Here is a 20,199-nt window from a genome sequence, read left to right as displayed (position 1 = left end):
TCGCTTGTGCGTTTCCTGGTAAAGCGGTCAAAATGTCACCTGTTTGTTTTCCACCTGTTCATCACTGTGATGAGGGAGGTCCAGGTGCAAATTCAGTTTAATGAAGCAATGAGATCTCTTCATGTAGGTCTATGTGTGCCTCTTGCTTACATGCAAGGACTTCCCATGCTGTCCATGTGTAAGGAGACCAGAGAAAGTCAATGTCATTCAGCACTTTGAAGTGAATTAAGATAACCTTGACTGACACATAAAGGGGTGGTAAATGCATTAGAGAGTTACCCAGGCAACTGGAGCCTGAAATTTCCAATAGAGAGTGACCATCAGCTACAAAGAGATGTCCTATGTGGATACACTTTTAGGCTTTAGTTTACTCTGTGCACTTTTGCACATATGCACCTTGCTGTGTGGACACCCAACTTTGTGAACATAACTCGAGAATGAGGTGATATAGGATTTTCAAATTGATACCATAGGTGTGTGTTTTTTGTCCTGTCGTCCTCCCTTCAGCCCCAACCGGTCGTGGCAGATGGCTGCCCCTCCCTGAGCCTGGGTCTGCCAGAGGTTGAAGGAAACATGGGGCAGTAAAATTGGTCATTTTTAGCTGCATATAAGAAAAAATAACCCAAAACTGCACTCAGTTCAGACCCGCCTGACAGGAGCTTTTATTTCTTATAGCAGAACATGTCATTAGACAAATGGGCCCAGACAAGTTGTCGTTAGGACCTGTCACCGCTGAAAGACGCTCGGGCCGCCGTCCCTCCTTGCAGCTCCGTCGCACTCAGTTTAGTCAGCGCTCAGACGACTGAATCATTCAGACATCCGAGATGAAACGCAACTGTCCCGGCTCAAACAGTCTTTGAGCTCATGTGTCACCATCGTTTGTTAAAAAACCCAAAGTGGTTTGAAAGTTTGGGGCGATTATTCATATTCTGTCAGTGCTCTCATGAAGGCAGGAAGTGTTGTTGTTATTTAAATACGCAGACAAATTTAGAACAGGCTGTTCAAGAGACGCCTTATTCTTTTGTTGTCCGCCAGGTGTTTTCAGCGTCTCATCTGAAACGGCAAAGCGGCAGTCAGCTGGGAAACCGGGGGAGGGAGGAGCAGGAGGGCTGTGTCACAGGGTTTATATCAGTGTTTTCCTGTCGGTGTTTTATTTAACGAAGCAGCTTTTCATCTGCGCAAACAGTCTGTTAAAGCTGCTTCGCACCAAATAAAACTAATAATACATCCTGATGTTCTCTTACACCTTTTCATTCAGAGGTTTTTAAATAAAATTTCACATCATCACCACTGTGTAGAGCGCAAAGTGGCTTTAATGTCCCTCCAAGCGTGTCAGCTTCACGGCCACCTTCGTGGTCGCTTTCTTTTCTCAGTCTCCTTGTAAAGTAGCTTTAACTGGCAGCTCTTCTAATAACACAGATAACCACGTTTGCCTGCAATATGAGTTTGATTATTTTAAGATCAGAGGTCCAGAACACTAAACATGCAGTCAGTGGATTCAAATGTGGATTCAAGCTTTGTTTTTTTGTTTGCAGGCAGAAGGTGAGAATGAAGTCAACAATGAATTGGCCAATCGGATATCTCTCTTCTACGCCGATGCCACGCCCATGCTGAAGACGTTAAGTGACGGCACAACGAAGTTTGTTTCTGAGGTGAGACTCTTTTAAAAAAATTGGATACTTAATTTTCTTTAGTGTGCGTGCATGCATGCGTGTGTGTGTGTGTGTGTGGGCATCCACTCAGTCGTTCCTCCCTCCTTACAGAACAAGAACCTGCCCATTGAGAACACGACGGACTGCTTAAGCACGATGGCGAGCGTGTGCAAAGTCATGCTGGAAACACCGTAAGTGACCTCCTGCACGTGTTAAATACACCATTCTCGACTTTGCGTCTAATCCCTCCTCTTCCTCCTCCTGCTGTCAGGGAGTATCGCAGCCGCTTCACAAGCGAGGACACGGTGTCCTTCTGCCTCAGGGTGATGGTCGGGGTGATCATCTTGTACGACTACGTCCATCCCGTAGGAGCGTTCGCCAAGTCGTCCAAAATCGACGTGAGTGCAGACACGTTCACGCCAAACTTCTCAATCGCAGCATCTTCTACAGCTCACGGTCTCTTTCTCTTTCTGTTCCACAGATGAAAGGCTGCATCAAAGTCCTCAAAGATCAGCCGCCAAACAGCGTAGAAGGCCTTCTCAACGCTCTCAGGTCAGTTCTCGTTCCGATTATTTAAAATAAATAAATAAATAAAAAAATCCCTGCTGCCCAGCGTGAAATGTGATTGCAGCCCGTGAGCAGGCTTTTAAACTGAACAGGAGCAGGCTGCTCACGCTGTGAGTTGGATGAGTTGGTTCCTGTTCACAAGCAGCAGACAGACCTCATCCCCTTCAGCGCAGTGACTCATCCTCCACGCCGTCCAGCGTGGGATTCGGTCAGCTGTGAGCCTGATCCGGGTTGGGTGTCGAAGCCTCTCCACAAAGGCCGATTACACGTGACACCATGTTCCCTCGCGCCCTCACAAATTTCACCCACCTCACCTCACTCTCGCAGCTGCTGACAGGGCCGCTTTGAGTCGACCTTACATCTGTGTGTGTGTGTGTGTGTGTGTCTGTGTGTGTGTTGGGAGCCCGAGGCGGACTGGCTCTACCGGGCCACACGAGGTTATTTTCATGCGAAAGCTGACAGATTTTCTCTCAGTGATTGCCACACTGATGTGACGGAGGATGATACTGTATGTTAGACACATGCAGTGCTGGACAGTAGTGAAGTCAAAGCTCACTCGAGTACCTCTACAGCTCAGAGTGGAATAATGCAGTTTTTACTGCACTATTTATCTGACATTTAGTGGAAGATTTTCTAATTTACAGTTTTGTTTGTATCAAAACAAACAACACAGCCAAGGTAAAAGGAAAGTACAAACTCTTTCATTTCTAAGATGGGCTTAGACGAACAACATCTTGACACATTACACTGTTGTTATTTGCAGTCAGTACATCCTTACTGCTTCCTCAGGAATTAAGAGGGTAAGTAGCAGCCAGCTGCTGCTAATCAAATGCAATAGACTAACGATCATCAGCAAGTGTGAGCAGCTCTATAAAAACAAAGGTTTTGACAGTTTGCTGGTCTGAAGCATTCAGATAAGTGCAATGTCAGTCTTAACAGGAGTGGACATCCCAGCTAATTCACTCCAGGATCAGATCAAGCAGCGCTCAGAGAAACTGCAAAAAAACCAAAACTCAGATCTCAGGCTGTATTTACCTCATTTTAAAACCTGCTAATGACCAGATAACTTTTATGCCCCGATAGCGCAAACCTTAGAATTGACAGAGGGTGTACTTTCATTTTTTGCTATCAATGTATAATAAATAAATACAGTAATACAAACACTGGGGCTCTTTGCCATGTTTCAGATTCATTAGCAGCCGCATCAAAGCAGGACTGCAGCTTCCTGTTATTTTCATCAATATTTAAACTGCAGATCGGGCCGGTGTGTCAGGTTGTTGCAGGAGTTCTCAAAATCTTGCAGACAGATTTACATGAAGATTTTACCACCAGCATGGCCCAACTTGGAATTGATCCAGATCTGGATGATTCTTCTTTTTTATTTAATTGTAGCGTTTTTAAAAATATGGCCTCAGAGCAGGTGTTCAGTATACGGGGCGCCTGCTCTCCCAGGTGAGCTGCAGACACAACACTTTTGGAGTCTTTTAAAGGAAGCTGCTGCTGCTGCTGCTGATGATGATGATGATGATGAGAAAAATTAGTAGGAATTGGAGTTCAAGAAAATATCACAAACTGAGGCAAGAATTCAATTAATGCATCGTGTGGTGGCTTTGGCGTTGGTACGCGGCCTCGGAGCGCTTCTTTTGATCGATAAGACGTGGAAATGCTTCCTTTTGTTAAACATGTCGACTCATTCCAAATCAAATTAAGCTTCACTTGAAAACACACAGCCTTCAGATTTAAAGAGTGTGAATCTTTTAAAGGTACAAATACAGCAGAAACAATAACTCCTTACTTTGTAATAAGAGCAATAGTTCCTGTTTCTGTGTAGTTTATAAAGTCTATAAAAAAATGCTTCAAACTTCATTTTTAGCAGAAAAAACCTTGAACATGTTACAACTCAAGAAGCAGAAACCAGAGCATTCAAGTGTGATTTCCCATTGGACGTTTTGTTTTTAGTAACAGTTTAAATCTTTAAATATAATCTGATCCGATTTAAGCCTTTTCAAAAGGTTAGAGCAAAAGAAAGCCGCCTTCTACTGTTTGGACGAGATTGACACCAGATCAGGAACCAGTGTGGACGAAAGGAAATGCTTCAGTATTAACATTTACTCAGTTGAAGAGGACGTTTTCAGCTAAACGAGGACTTTCACTTTGAGAGCTTGAACATATTTTGTTCATAATACTTCAGTATTTTCACTCTTTGTTCTTCTGCTGAAGTGCACCTTTGCTTTTTCTCTCTCTCTCGCCTGCAGGTACACAACCAAGCATTTAAACGATGAATCAACCAACAAGACTATCAAGAGCATGCTGCAGTAGGACTGAGCTGCTAGGACTGCTGAAGGGAGACGCCGCTCTCTCGACTGATGTCGCTGCACAGAATGTGTTTTTTCTTCCTTTGTTTGCTTTTTTAAATGGAAAAGAGCTACTGCTCTGCCCTCTTTTATACTGCAAAATGCTACTGCCATTATAAACGTCTTTTTTGGTGCCAAAAAGATGTCGCTGAGATGTAATGTTTTCGATAAAAGCCCATGCCGCTATGGCAGCTAATGAAAGCATTGTGGATGCTCCGGTTTTTATTTTAAACATGTCTTCTTTTTTTCCCTGTGTAAGGGGACGGGAGTTCTGACTTGAAAATTTAATACAGAGAGATATATAGAGACGTATATATTATTTTTGGTTGATTTGTTATTTAATTCCATCTTCTGCATGATTAAGAAACAAAATAGTCTTTTCCTTGTATTTAACGTAAAAAAAACAACAAAAAAGTAATGGTTCCTCTTAATTTGTCTGCTCTTTTGTGCTTTCATAATTAAATGTTTTGTTATTGAAATGGTACTTGTTGAATTGAGATTAAGAGTACTGTTTTTATATTTTTTATAGGTTTTAATTTGTGCATATGTCTTTTTTTCTTTTTTTTTTTTAGTTGTGTTGTATTTTTCAGTTGAAAACTTTAAACTGTGATACGTTCAAAATCAAATTAAAACTGGGAGTGTGTACTGTACATGGACAGTATGTTGTGGCTGGAGAAATTAAAAGGAGAACTCTTGTTTTCTACGACCCCGTCTCGTCAGGTTTGATCTCTTCTCGCCGTCTCCGGGCAACCGGGGGGGGAATTAAGAACTCAGTGACACATACAGTTTTTTTTTAACTTAAAAACTAAATAAGCAACTTTAACACTTCAAAGCAATCCTCTTAATCTAATTGCCAAATTATGTCTGTTCACCTTCACGTGAAGGTCAATACCGCTCTCAGGGTTGATGTTAAGTAATGGTGGTAACAAATAACTGAAACCAGTCGACCCTGCCGCTGCACTGCACTCATTTTTGCTTTTGAAGTGTACTTTCCATTCTCCTCTGCATTTGCTGGATGATATTATTCAAAAATAAGATGGTAATGATTCCTAAAATGCGCAGCAGAATATTAATAAAATTGATTAAGTGAAAGCCACCTTCACAGAATTGACTTAATGCACACATTAATGCATCGATAATTACGGCGCAGAAAAACCTTTTTTCCTGTATTTTTAGTGTAATTTAAGCATGATTTGATTTATTTACTGATAGTGGGTCTTGATGAAGCCCCTCAGTTCAGTCTGTCTGAAACAGGACATTTTCGCTCCCCTCTGCCTCCTTTTAGGAAGGAGGGTGGAGCTTCTGTGCTCGCAGCCCGAGATGACCATATTAGGAATATCCACTCTTGCTGACATCATTTAGAGTCAACAGTACAAAAATAGTCTGGTGCCTGAGCTTCTGGCTTCTGTGGTACTTTGACTATATTTAATATGAGCATCCTTCATTGTGATAATTTATATTTGTGACACTGTGAGTTGCCACGGAAATCTGCTTTTAACAGTCCCTAAAGTGATGGCTCAAAACAATAAACTGCAAAAGCACCTGATGATCAACGCTGATGTCGTTGGAGGCGAAGTAAATGAATTACAACCCCATACTCCACTGACTCTGCCACCACAGACAATCAACACTAAGGATGAATGACGACAGAGCAGGTTAATAAGGATGACAGAAAAAGTAATGAGTGGACTGTGGATGTAACAGCTGATTATGGGAACCTGTTAGCAGTTTAATCTGTCAGCAGGTGCAACAGAGCAACCATTTTTGGGCCACCCGATGAACATGAGTCTCTTATAGTTCTGTTTTTGGACTCCACCACCTGTTGATGGGTGTATTTTTCTCTTGAGCTGCTAAATGTTGCACTGTGTTCACTAGTCAGTCTCTGATTTACAGTACAGGCACATACTGAGCTCGAAGGCCCACTCTTTAAGGTTCATTTAATGTGTTAGGCTAACCTGCACATATAGAGGGAGGTGTGGCACTCTCCTCCAACAGCACCAAACCCAGACCTGTTTTCTTTTAGGTGCCTGTTTGTTTGTTTCAGCTGATTCAGTTTAGACAAGAATCTTGTGTTGGGTTTTGCAAGTAATTGTTTTTGCATTATTAAACTGCAGCAGGTTGGAGGCATCCCATTTGAAATGGGCTCTGTGAGCCATCCATTTGGGGGTTTAATAATAGTACCCCAATGCCACCACAATGTCCACAGTTCAGTTCCTTGCCACATTCATTCATTTTCCTCTTTCTGCCCGTGGTTATTGTCTGTCCTCTTCAGACCACCGGATGTCTGATAGAGGTAAAAAAGCATTAAGAACTAGTACGAGGTTGAGCGGGCAGTACTTTTTCTAATAGGTGACTGTAGATGCCTGGGTTTTATCCACTTCCTGTGTGTCCTTTGCCCTGCTTTCTTTTCCTGATTTGTCTACATTTACACTCTACAGTTGTGGTCTCATCACTCATCATGGGCATTAATGTTTGTGGTGATTTTTGGCTTTTAATGTTTTCTTTCAACTGTTCCTTTTCCAGGGTGGAATGATCTTTAATGACTTTAAAAACAAGAACTGGGTGCACAAGTTTTAATCTATTTTAGATATTCTCTAATCCACACAGGGTCCAAAGTGTACACACAGACTCAAATATATACATACACTCACGTAAAACTTTGTGCTGAAGGTTCTACAGTGTCTTTTAATTTGAGAAGGCCAAAGCCCATCAACCTCTGGTTAGAGCTCATGACTTACTTACAGCTGGTAGTTTCTCTTTGGGCGGCCAGGGCAGACCTGAGTAGAGGCATCAGGAAAGCTAAGGCTGCCTATAGGAGGAGGATTGAAGATCACTTTGCTGACAACGACCCCAGAAAAATGTGGCAGGGGATCAATCACATTACCAACTACAGAAGCAATAACCAGGCGACATCTAGGATTGATGCCTCGCTGGCTGAGGATCTAAATCGTTTCTTCGCCCGCTTTGAGACGACCAGGCCCTCAGCTGTCACACCACTTCCACCCGCCCCCAGCACCGGCACACTAACACTTAGGGAGCATCAAGTGAGGTGTGTTCTGAGGTCAGTGAATCCCAGGAAGGCGGCAGGTCCTGATGGAATACATGGAAAGGTTCTCAGAGCATGTGCTGACGAACTGACCGGAGTCTTCACTAAAATCTTCAACCTTTCCTTGTCATTAAACACCATCCTGCCCTGCCTCAAAACCTCCACCATCATCCCCATCGCCAAAAAGACAGCTGTGGTCAGCCCAAATGACTACAGGCCTGTTGCACCTACGCCTGTAGTGATGAAGTGCTTTGAGAGACTGGTCTGTCAGCACATCAGGGCCAATCTGCCTCCCACTTTGGACCCCCACCAATTTGCCTACAGGACAAATCGATCCACCGAGGACGCTATCACCATAGCGCTCCACACTGCGTTGAGTCACCTGGAGCACCGAGGAAGCTATGTGAGAATGCTCTTTCTGGACTTCAGCTCAGCATTCAATCATATCATCCCGGAGATCCTGGTCCAGAAACTGTCTCACCTGGGACTCTTCACCCCCATCTGCCTCTGGATCAAAGACTTCCTGACAAATAGACCACAGTCTGTCAGACTCGGCCCCCACCTGTCCAGCACCATCACACTCAGCACCAGGTCTCCACAAGGATGTGTTCTGAGTCCCCTCCTGTTTACACTCTACACATCCGACTGCTCCCCTACCCATCTCTCAAACACCATCATAAAGTTTGTGGATGACACCACAGTGGTTGGACTCATCTCAAGGGGGGATGAGTCGGACTATAGAGATGAGGTCAACAGACTGACTGAGTGGTGTTCAGTTAATAACCTCCAACTGAACACCACGAAAACTAAAGAACTCATCTTCGACTTCAGTAAGGGCAGAGCAGACCCGGCCCCACTGTACATTCACGGGAGCTGTGTGGAGAGGGTGCACTCCATGAGGTTTCTGGGCGTGCAGATCTCTGATGATCTCTCCTGGACTGCAAATACCACGGCGGTGGTAAAAAAGGCCCAGCAGCGTCTCCACTTTCTGAGAGTGCTCAGGAGGAACAACCTGGAGGAGGGCTGCTGGTGACATTCTACAGAGCCACCATAGAGAGCATCCTAACGTGCGGCATAACAACATGGTATGCAGGGTGCTCAGCTGCAGACAGGAAAGCACTGCAGAGGGTCATCAACACAGCCCAGAAGATCACTGGCTGCTCTCTGCCCAGCCTGGAGGTCATTGCAAACTCTCGGTACCTCAGCAGAGCTGGCAATATCATCAAGGACCATTCTCACCCCAGCAATCAAGTGTTTGAACTATTACCGTCAGGCCGACGGTACAGGTCACATAAAACCAGGACAAACAGATTCAGGGATAGCTTCTTTCCCAGAGCTATCACCATAGTAAATAAGTACAAAAACAATTGAAACTGCTTAGCTACACGATACTGTCACCGTCATTTATTATGCTGCTATCCATACTGTCATTATATTAATGCTGCTATCCTGTATATATCGTACTTACTAGTGTTTGTTTTATTGTACCTTTTATATTTTACATTTATATTTATTATTGTATTTTTGCACCAAGGGAGTGGCACTCCAATTTCGTTGTACCCTGTACAATGACAATAAAGGCTATTCTATTCTATTCTATTCTATTCTATTCTATTCTATTCTATTCTATTCTATTCTTTGGCAGCATAAAGAGGATTTGTTTGACAGCACTCATTGAACTGACCAATACTCATTACTTCAAACAACTGAACATAAGTACAAATTATTCAGCTTTCAAATCCAAGACTGTACCAACTGTCAGGCATGGTGGTGGTAGCATCATGCTCTGGGCTGTTTTGGTGCCAATGGTACTGCTACATTACACAAAGTGGATGGAATAATGAAAAAGGAGGACTACCTCCAAATTCTTCCCTTGAAACTTGGACACAGCTGCATGTTCCATCAGGACAGTGATCCCAAACATACAAAAAAAGTGGTTTAGGATGGATAAAGCAGGCATTATTATGACATTAAGCTCCTGGAAAAACCTTCACAAAGCCCCAAACTCAACACTTTTGAAAATTTGTGGACTATTTTTAAACGCTAGGTCTGAATTTGACCAATTCTGTCAAGAAGAGCGCTCAAAAATCCAGCCAGAATTATACCAAAAAGGTACAACTTGCTTAGGGGCATTTAACGAAATATCAGTGGAGACGTATGTATATATGTGAGCCTGTGAAATGAAAGTCTACAGACCCAATTCCTGTTTTTAAAGTCTTTAAGCATGTATGCTGTACAACCGATCCACCCTGAAAACAATAAATCATTAAAATCCCCAAGTTAACATGACATTCGTGCTCATGATGAGTGCACGTAAACTTCACATCTGTACAGAGGGTTAATTACCGAACACTAGAGATGCAAATAGGCCTGCTGTTGTGCACAGTTTCCACCTTCATGCCAAGCTAAACTAAACGGCTGTAGTCTGTAGAGTCATATTTAGTGTACACATAAACAAGCAGTAGAATAATCCTCTCCTCTCTCCTATGCAACATGAAAATAATAGTAACAAGACAAAAAGTACTGTTTTGTTTGTCTGCTAATGAAAAGCATCCATTTCCCCAGTGACACCTTTGTTAAATGAGCTTTTTCATTTGTCCTCTTTTCGCCTTTTACGACCACTCAAAGTCTGCTATACTTAATGGCTCACTAAGAAACATAATTGCACGATGTCAGTGACAAGTGGTCATCTCTCTTTATCTAAAAGAAAGCTTTTCAGGATCCATTATCCCTTTCCTCCACATTAAAGGTTTTCTCCTGTTCCATCCATGCTCCGGTAAAAAAGAAAGATCCTTTTAATTCATTCTCACTTCCCTAACCTTTTTATTTTTCCTCCTCTTTTCAGTCGTGACACACAGAGAGAGGGAGCGAAAGGAAAGGGGCCACTCTCGTGTGGCCACTGCAGCAAAACTTCTCAGGGTCAAAGGCAGACAGACAGCAGAGCGTGCATGGGTGTGTCCTCTGCAGCATCGCTGCACTAACAGACTGGGAAAAAAAGGGAAGGAAACGAGAGGGAGTGAAGGAGGAGATGGGAGGCAAGCGGAGCGGTTTAATCTTGGGCGGGTTTAAAATCCTTGAGGGAGAGTTATAGAAAAGCACGGTGGGGGTGAGGTGGGGCGGGGGTGGGGGTGTATAGCTTCTGTTGCATTTTTTAAATGAGTAAATGCAGCTCAAACGTGGTTGCAGGGCATGCAACGCGCACAGAATAGCTGCCTTTTTGTCACCGTGACTCCTTCTCAGTGGGGAGCGTTGACCTTGTTTCCCACCCACCGTGACCCTCCATGCAGAAGCTTTCGCTGCATCATCGGGGCTGCAGGCGGAGATGACGGCCCTGCTGTCCAGACTAATGAAGCCTTCCTGAGCTGTATTCAATCTAATATCAAAGTTGACCTTTCTTCTCACCTGAGAACGATCATAACGGAGCAGCATGGAGGCGTGGAAGCCAAAAAAGAGAAGAATTAGACTGAATTAATGAAGTTTTAAAAGTCTATTAAACCTCCAAATGTTATTACAGATTGATGCTTGAAGCTACAGGATCAGATCATGTCTGAATGTTGGCAAGTAGCTGATTACACCCACAGCATCCCTGCTCTGTCACTAGAGCCACAGACTTAATAAAAGAAGGAAAAAAGGGAAGGACCATGTCTATGGTATCAGATAAGAGCAGCAAGCTTGGGAAAATGACCTTCACGCAGATTAAATCCTGCAAACACAGATATCAGCTAATTAGTGCAACATACAGAACCTCACCCGCTATAACTGGAGTTCCCAGATTCAATCTATATCATCAAATTATGAGAACTTTCTTCTCACCTACCTTTGATCTGCCTGAAAATGGTTTTGTTTGACCATTAAAATGATCGCTTTGAAATCTGAGCTTCATATGTTAAACTCTTTTCTACATGTAGCTGATTGGAAACCCCGGGGTCCCAAGGAGAATCAGCAGTACTGAGAATAGTGGGAGGTGCTTAGGTAACAAAAGGCCACGCATCAGGTGTGGCAGCCCTTTGTCTTGCTCGGTGAGGGGTTTGATTCAACACTCTCCTTCATGATATGTAAATGCAGTGAATGTGCTGTGGTTCTAACATTCACACTACGATGGATGCATCGTAGAGCAACTTGGAGTTTGGTATCGTGGGATGCAAGCGTGAACAGCCAAGGATCAAACCACCAATTATGACCTGTTCTGCCTCTTGAGCTACACCACTGCCAGACTTTTTAAATAATTTTGTCATTATTTGAAAATTTCCACTTATTAACTCCATATTTCTTTTTTCTTTCTGCTGAAGTTATTTTCTCAGCGTTTTAATTAATAGCCCGAAATTCTAAAATTATGGATTGGAAAAAAAAAAAAATTTTTTCAATGGTGGAACAATATATTTTTGAACACATCTTAAAAAAAACTGTAACATGACAAACAGTAGTTGGAGACAACTTTTGAATCATATATAACTGTATTTCATAATAATGCAAAATAAAATATGTACGATTTTGAGTCACAAAAATTCCCCATCAGTTGACCTGGAGAAGCATAAAATGCATAAAACTTCAGGAAGAGTTCTCCAGATTTCCTGAAGGACATTCACAGCTCTTCTTTGGATGTTCGCTGCATTTTGTTCTGTTGTCTGTCGAGATGATGACACACTGCTTCATTAATGTTGAAGTCTGGGCTCATGACTCATTGTGTGTTTTTCTATCCAGGTGTGCTTTTGCTGCATTGTCAGTGTATTTGGGATCATGCTAAAAAACGAAACCACTGCAAATCAGATGCTTTTCACATGTTACTGCATGTTTTACTGTACTTTAACACCACTGGCTAAAATGCAGGTTAAACCATGACAGATCCTCCACCGTGTTTTACAGATGGCTGTAGATTCTCACTGTCGTGCCTCTCTCCTGATCTCATCTGAACGTACTGTCAATGATGTAAGACAAGAATGTCAAATTTGGATTCATCACTCCATAAGACCTGTTTTCACAGATTTTCAGTGCCTTTTCTCCCTGTTCTTTCCCTAAGAATGGCTTCTTTGAACTGAAGAAGCTTCTCAGATGAGCAGTAAAACGTGTTCAAGACACTTAAAGAAGTCTAGTTGCTTTTCTTTCCAAACTCCACAAATTATCACGACCTGGACGGCTGAGAACCTGCATAGAAATATTCTTGAATTTACCTTAAAAAAAAGAAAAAGGAAAAAAATGGCGGCTGGCTCAAGACTTTTGCACAGTAGCTTTGTAGCTGTTTATTTTATGTTTGCACTCAGCTTTATCACCAGCAAATCTCATCCATCTATTTATTACCGGTTTATAGTTGTTGTTTTATGTCATTGTTGTAGCCTGTATTTCATTATTATGTTCATGGGTGATTTTTATCTGCGTTGCTGCAGTCTAGAAATGTTTTATTATAGGATTAAACTTTGTAAAGCACTTTGAACTTTTGTTTTGAACAGTGCTAAATTTATTCAATTTGCACACTATTCATACTTGATGAGTTATGTCCGTGTGCACTGATGCTGTGGATGATTTGAGGGAAAGAAGGCACACAAAGGAAAAAAAGAGATAATCCCGAAGCTGTCTGAAGGTCAAGTGTTCCATCCATCCATCCATCCATCCATTCGCTTCCGCTTATCCTTTTCAGGGTCGCGGGGGGCGCTGGAGCCTATCCCAGCTGTCATAGGGCGAGAGGCGGGGTACGCCCTGGACAGGTCGCCAGTCTGTCACAGGGCTAACACACAGGGACGGACAACCATTCGCACTCACATTCACTCGCACATTTACACCTAGTGGCAATTTGGATTATCCAATTAACCTATCCCCACAAGCTGCATGTCTTTGGACGGTGGGAGGAAGCCGGAGTACCCGGAGAGAACCCACGCAAACACGGGGAGAACATGCAAACTCCACACAGAAAGACCCCGGCCTGATGGTGGAATTGAACTCAGGACCTTCTTGCTGTGCGGCAACAGTGCTAACCACCGTGCCACCGTGCTGCCCAGGTCAAGTGTTGCCACATTAAATTTTAAAGTATTTGTCAGGCAAATATTATATCACATCGCACATATTTCCTGACGGGGATCTTGGCCTCGAATGTTTGGATTGCTGCTCCTTTGTCCTTGAAATTTATAGCCTTAAAAATGCTTTTCTTGATGTGACCGACCGAATTTGTTTGAGTCCTGCTCGTTCAGCAGGAATTCCTCCTGATAAAAATCTCCACACTCGTTCACGACCACGGTGGGATTGTTTCTGTGGCAGTAATTAAGATGTAGCCTGACAGCTTATTCTTCTTAAAATAAAATTTATTATATTTTCTGTGTGTTTTTTCCCTGGAAAACAAGAAAGGAAAAATTCAGTGCCAAGAAGTGTTTTTTTTGTGTGTGTTCAGTTGCAGACAACAAGAGGCAGACTGCCAGAAATGAAATATGTTGCACGTCTGATCACCGTAGGTGCATTTCTGATCTGTTGTGTTATGCACCTTTTCCCTCTTTGCACCTGCATTTCTGCAAAAATCGTGCACACATACTAGGTTAAAAAAAATGAATTTTCCCTGGAATTTGAAAAGCCTCACGCGCTGTTTCCATGCAGGTTTGTTTAGCTTTTGTTAGAAGATGTTAGTTTACTGATACGGGGCAGTTAGTTTTCCTTTAACGCAAGCAGTTGAAGAATAAATTAAAAGTAAAACAGATACAGTGGAAGAAGTAATGATTCGATCCCCTCTGGAATTGGCTGCAAGGCTGGAGAAAGATGGTGGATCAACCCAAAACTACAAAATAAACAAACTTACAAATTCAGCAGGGGATCAAATCATCCTTTCCCCCACTGTATCCCCTCATTTGTGTTTGTTTGGGATGATACCTGCTGGATTTCATCCTTTATGTCTTCTGTCTAAAACACCAGAAAACCAGAAAAATCTCTCCTTAAACCGGCCAAACACGGGCGGCCTTTCATCCCCAGCGATCCTGTGAGGCTTCCCATAAACGCCCGAGGGTGAAATCTTCCTGTGTCAGAGAACTTTGTGTTCTTTAAGCCTCGGAAGATGAGCTAACACTTGGCCCCCTCGCAGGGGAACATGGAGCTATACAGCGGCGTCCAGAGGAAGTGAATTATGTTGTTGGTCACACCTCACAGAGAACATTTCACCATGCGGTTTAGTGTTTTAGAGAAAAGTGAAAAGGAGATTCACTTTATACAAAACACTCGACTTTTTGGCTTCGTGGAGGTCAAAGCCGCCTCCTTTCCTCCTTTCTGCTCAAGTTATAATTATTTTTTTCTGAAGACACGTGTAAGTGATGCTCTACAGTTTGACATTTCCACTCCCGTGTGTCACAGAGAACTGGCACAACTGTCAGTTTGTTTCCGAGTAAAGAGTTTCTTCTTTTATTCCAGTGAAAACCCCAGCAGCCTGAGAGCCGTGCTCTGTCCATAAACCACAAGGCCCTAACACATTGCTCATCTGTCTCTTGGGTGAAACAAGTTCACTTTTCTCAGAAAGACAACGGCTATCCTCTGAGACCACCCTGCCACCCTCACAACCACCCCTTTCACACACAAACACACTCACAGATGCAGAGACCCCCCCCCGCCCCTGCTCAAAAATCCCACTTCCTCCTGTACGTTGCTTTAATCGGGGGAGTCTTAGTTAATCAGTCGTGTCAAAACATTAACGGCTCATTGAGGATCACGTTTCATGCCAGCCAGACTGAACCAAGGGTGCCGTAATCTCGGTCCGTTGAGCAGATAGGACTATTTGCTTGGGCAAAGCTTCAACGCTTTATCAGGAACTAAGAGTCAGTGAAAGTATTGCTACACTTCAGTAAGAAGGCACAGGCCAAGTTCCTCTTAAACACTCTCAAAGAAAGTGGACGTTTTATACCAAGAAGCCTGTTTTTTTAGAGAGGGAAGCATATTCCACATCTGGAGTAATAATAATAATAAAAGAAAATGCCCTAAATCCAACTTTAAGAAGATAAAACCTTTCATTTAGTTTCTTAGTTCAATAACTGAAGAAGGCGTAAATCTTCGATTAATATTAACAATATTTCAAAGCAGAATCGTGAATGTAAAATTTATATTAGTGACAATTACATGTCCAAAAAGAGAAACAAAATTATGAATATTCAATGTGGCAAAAACGTTAACTTTAATTGCACTTTTTTCAACATTTAATCAACAGAAAATAAATTTTCCATGTTCTTCAGTCTAACGTGAAAAATACATTTACTTGTTATATTTTAAGCTGGAGAGTTCCCTAAAATAGCACATAGGATATCAGGATCAGAATACTTTAAGATCCATAAGGAAATTATGTATGTGATATGTGATTATTTGTCTCCTTACCAAAGCTCCCTACTGAGAATCCAAGAAGCTATGATGTAAGAGCAGAGCACTCGTTTATAGCAAAAAAAAATCTTCGGTATCCAGACGGTGTGAGGAATTATTGGGGTTGTAAAGAGGAAACAAACCTAATTAACCTAACGGTCTCTTCTTATCAGGAGTGTAGAGAAACTGTCATGATTTGGATTGTGGAGTTGTTGAACATCCAAAATGCAGATGTTTCAATCAAAAGTTCAATCTTTAATTTGCCTAATTTTTAAAAAAAAACCTTAAAGAAGTCTCCAGAATACTGAAGCTTTTTTTGGGTAGTTTTTCTAACGCTCTTGTGCCGTTTGGTGTCAGACGTTTTACATGTGAACCATCTATTATCGTGTCAGCACAGATCCCACTTAATTGATGGTTACAGCAGTCTTCTTCATAGACCTCGTCCGTGTTGGCTTAAAGAGCCTAAAAGTCCACCTAACAGCTGATAACCTGATTCTCTTTTTTCATGCCTGCCAGTGATGAGACTTCAGATGGTCTGTTAGGCTATCCACTGAACTGAGACCTCTCAACAATTACTGTCTGGCTTCAAAGAGCTCACGCATGTATGGCTAACTGCATTAATAATTAGATCTAGTTAAGGATTTCAGTGAGAGAACTTTGTTTTTATACCCTCCCTCGCCTCCTGTGTGGTAATCCTGTCGTCCAGTTTAAATTTTTTACACGTGCTCGCGCTTTTTTTACTTCACACATTGGTGTGAAAAGACACCAGAGGAGTGTGAGAGTCTCCCTCAGTGGCTGTCACTTCCTTACTAAGAAACAGAAATGTATAGAAATGATGCAGAGCACGCCAAACCTCGCTGACCTCCAGCAGCAGGCTCCAACCATTCACGCAAACTGCAAACAGCAGCATGTCAGGTTGCTGCAGCGTGCCACCGAAATTTCACTTAAGTTTCACTTTCCACAGAATTTTACTTTATAAGCTGTTATGTGCAAAGACACCGGGGAATATTTATCTGAAGGGACTTCTGCTTATCTTCACTTTTATGTACAAGTCTAAAAAAAGTTTCTAAAGTAGTGACGTGGGGGAAGAAGCACTTAAATGTTAATTTCATTGAATTTTTAACATATTTAAGTAATATGACAACATATAGCACATTTAAAGGGGATAGTTAATCTGTTTTATCTGCTTTGATATTACTGATGAAATAAACAAAAATGAGACTACCCCAAATGGGACTGATTTTACAGCTGAAGGCCACTCACAGTTTTTCCGTCCTAATCAAATATTCTTTTATTTCACTAGTTTTGTATTTGGCTAGTGTCAGTGTCCCTGCTGGTAGCATGAGGCAATATCTGGACCCTACAGAGGTTGCACAGGTAGTCCAGTTCATCCAGGATGGTGCCGTTGTTACCTAAGGAAAAAAAAGCATGGAGAAGATTGAGGAAACAGACAGTTACTCTGGGAGAGCTGGACGGGGCTGCAGAAGGCCCTCAACCCATCAGCATGACCAGTATCTGCTCCTTTGTGCAAGGACCTCCAAAAGTTGATTCTTTTCATCTGGACGTAGCGTTTTGTGGGAGAAATGTTTCGTCACTCATCCAAGTGACTTCTTCAACTCCAAGTGAAGTCACTTGGTTGAGTGACGAAACATTTCTCCCACAAAACGCTACGTCCAGATGAAAAGAATCAACTTTTGGAGATTTACTTACCTGGATGATTGAGCATGCATCAAGACGTTTGTGCAAGGACAAACAGGATGAGCACAGCCAGAGCACTACAAAATGACCTCCAGCAGGCCACTGGTGTGAATGTTTAGATGTGATGCCTTTTCAAAGTGTTCCTTTAATTTTTGTTTGAGCGGTGTATATGATACTGCCAAGCTAAGCTAACAGGGGCTTTTTTGAGAGATTAAAGTAATCAGTAAAATCTTATTTTAACTGCAATCTGTGATGGACCGCTGCTAGAGCAGATCATCTACTAATTGGAAGTTGGTGGTTCAATCCCTGGTTCCTACATGTTGAAGATAGTGAACCCTGAGTTGACCCCGATTCATCCATTGGAGTGTGAATGTTGAGTTAAAAGTGCATAGGTTTAGAGAAAAGGGGCTTGCATGAATTTGTGTGTGTGTTATGAGACTCAGAGTTACTTACTAACAGTGTAGTTACTGGAGCACAAAAGGCCATGCTTTTCTTCTTTTTTCTCCCCCAGCTTTACCTGTTTTGTTTAATCACTAAAACACAGCTTAATCTTCAGTATGGACTAAAACATCTGATTCAACGTACTTTAACTGTAAATTTATTAATTATTCAGATTTTTCAGAGTCAGAAAGAAATGGCATGTTATGTTAGAAAAGGACTAACCAAATAGAGTTTTCCAACCTGGCAACCCAAAGACTGACATGAATAATAATGGTCAGTATGTGTTTTTTCTCGTTTCATCGAGGCTAAAGTGCATTATTTCCACCTGATCAACTTCCCTTAAGTATGTTTAAGTTTTCCAGGTGTTTTTGACATGCCAGTCACACAACACATAAATTCCAACTTAAAACCAAGATTGACCTCAAAGCTGCCTGCCTTGGACTTCTTTATTTTTTTGTCTGTATATACAAAACTGTCACATTCACTTCCACTTGCAGTTTTCATTCACTCTGCCTAATGCAATTTCCTCCGACGGAGGTCCTGAAGGGAGTCGACCGTTTTCTGTCTTTCCATCGGTCCATAAATCATGACCCTGAGTCCTGATGACGATGCAACTGTGGTCACAGCTTCCACCATCAGGTTGTGCTTCCAGCCATCCTGTCACTGAGTAATATCCGACAGAACAGCACACGTTCATGTGAGAAGCCCGGCCGTGTGGTCTCACCAAGTTATTGTGATGGGGAATGGTGAAATAGTTCTGTTTTTTTAAATTCTCGCAAGTATTTCACATGACGGTGTGGAAATGATGGAGACCCTCGTAACGCTAGTAAGCTGGAGACAGCAGCCTGTTAGCTTAGCTTGGCAGTTATATAATATTTTGTCACAAATTACAAGAAATGAGGGAACAATTTCATACATGTACACTGCAGCTGTTAGAGTGGCAATAGTTAAGTATGTATGGAAATATATATATTTGTTATAGAGGCTAGAGTGAGATATAAATACATAAAAATATCACTTTTATTAAGCTAGAAACAGAAGTTAGCTAGGCTAGCTTAGCATAACGACTGGAAACACAGGAACCTAAGCAGCTTCTTCTTTCTTAGTAATGAAAATCTTCCTTCCAGCACCTTTAAAGCGTTTTAATCAAAATCCTACTGTTAGTGTGTTATTGTTTTAGGTGTAATAATAATAATGGATTGGATTTATATAGCGCTTTTCAAGGCACCCAAAGCGCTTTACAATGCCATTATTCATTCACGCTCACATTCACACACTGGTGGAGTCAAGCTACGGTTGTAGCCACAGCTGCCCTGGGGCAGACTGACAGAGGTGAGGCTGCCATATCGCGCCATCGGCCCCTCTGGCCAACACCAGTAGGCAGTAGGGTAAAATGTCTTGCCCAAGGACAACAACGACCAGGACAGAAAGGCCAGGGATCGAACCGGCGACCTTCCGGTTACAGGTGCGCTTCCCAACCCCCTGAGCCACGGTCGCCCTGCTGTAGGACATATTTCATGTTTAGGGCAGCTTGTGGACACTTTTAGCAACTAACTTGGCGACTGTGTAAAAATAGAAGAAAGAAATCTGACAAAACATGGAGATAAAGAAAACATTCAAGACTGAGCAAACGTCTAGTTAAAGCAAATATCTAATCAGTAAATCACAAGACTGCAATATAGTACATTTAGGCATGTAGACATGTTAAAGACGACCAACCGAAGGTAAAATGTAGCATCAGAATAGAGAAGAAAGGTGATTTAAGTGACTTTGGCATGGTTGTTGGTCTGAGCATTTCGGAAACTGGGATTCCGACACACAGTCTGGAGTGTTTACAGAGGAGGATCCTAACTGGCAGTTCTCTGGGAGAGAAAGCCTTGTTGATACCAGATGTCAGAGGTGAATGGCTGATAGGAAGGCAACAAATAACCACTTATTACAACCAGGGTATGCAGAAAAGCTTCTCTGAACAAAAAACAGGTCAAACCTTGAAGCAGATGGGCTGCAACAGCAGAGGACCACACCGGGTGCCTCTCCTGTCAGCTAAGAACAGGAAACTGATGCTACAGTTCACAAGATTGGACAATAGAAGATTGGAAAAACATTGCCTGGTCGGATGAGCCTCAATTTC

At 42.3% G+C, this 20,199-nt stretch overlaps 1 protein-coding gene across 1 annotated transcript in view; it reads left to right on the top strand.

Annotated features, from left to right (window-relative positions):
- The window catches only part of fam49bb (family with sequence similarity 49 member Bb), a 41,206-nt gene extending 35,927 nt beyond the window's left edge, over nt 1-5,279 (top strand). Inside the window, exons 8-12 of the mRNA XM_031759756.2 lie at nt 1,536-1,652; nt 1,764-1,843; nt 1,924-2,050; nt 2,134-2,204; nt 4,475-5,279. Coding sequence (XP_031615616.1) covers nt 1,536-1,652; nt 1,764-1,843; nt 1,924-2,050; nt 2,134-2,204; nt 4,475-4,538 — 459 coding nt within the window. The 3' untranslated portion in view covers nt 4,539-5,279. The remainder of the gene's footprint in view (nt 1-1,535; nt 1,653-1,763; nt 1,844-1,923; nt 2,051-2,133; nt 2,205-4,474) is intronic.
- The last annotated feature ends 14,920 nt before the right edge of the window (nt 5,280-20,199 follow it).

Source organism: Oreochromis aureus, linkage group 9, assembly GCF_013358895.1.
Source record: "Oreochromis aureus strain Israel breed Guangdong linkage group 9, ZZ_aureus, whole genome shotgun sequence".
NCBI classification, from domain to species: domain Eukaryota; kingdom Metazoa; phylum Chordata; class Actinopteri; order Cichliformes; family Cichlidae; genus Oreochromis; species Oreochromis aureus.
Note: the sequence above shows the minus strand (reverse complement) of the source record. Positions and strands in the feature narration are given on the sequence as shown.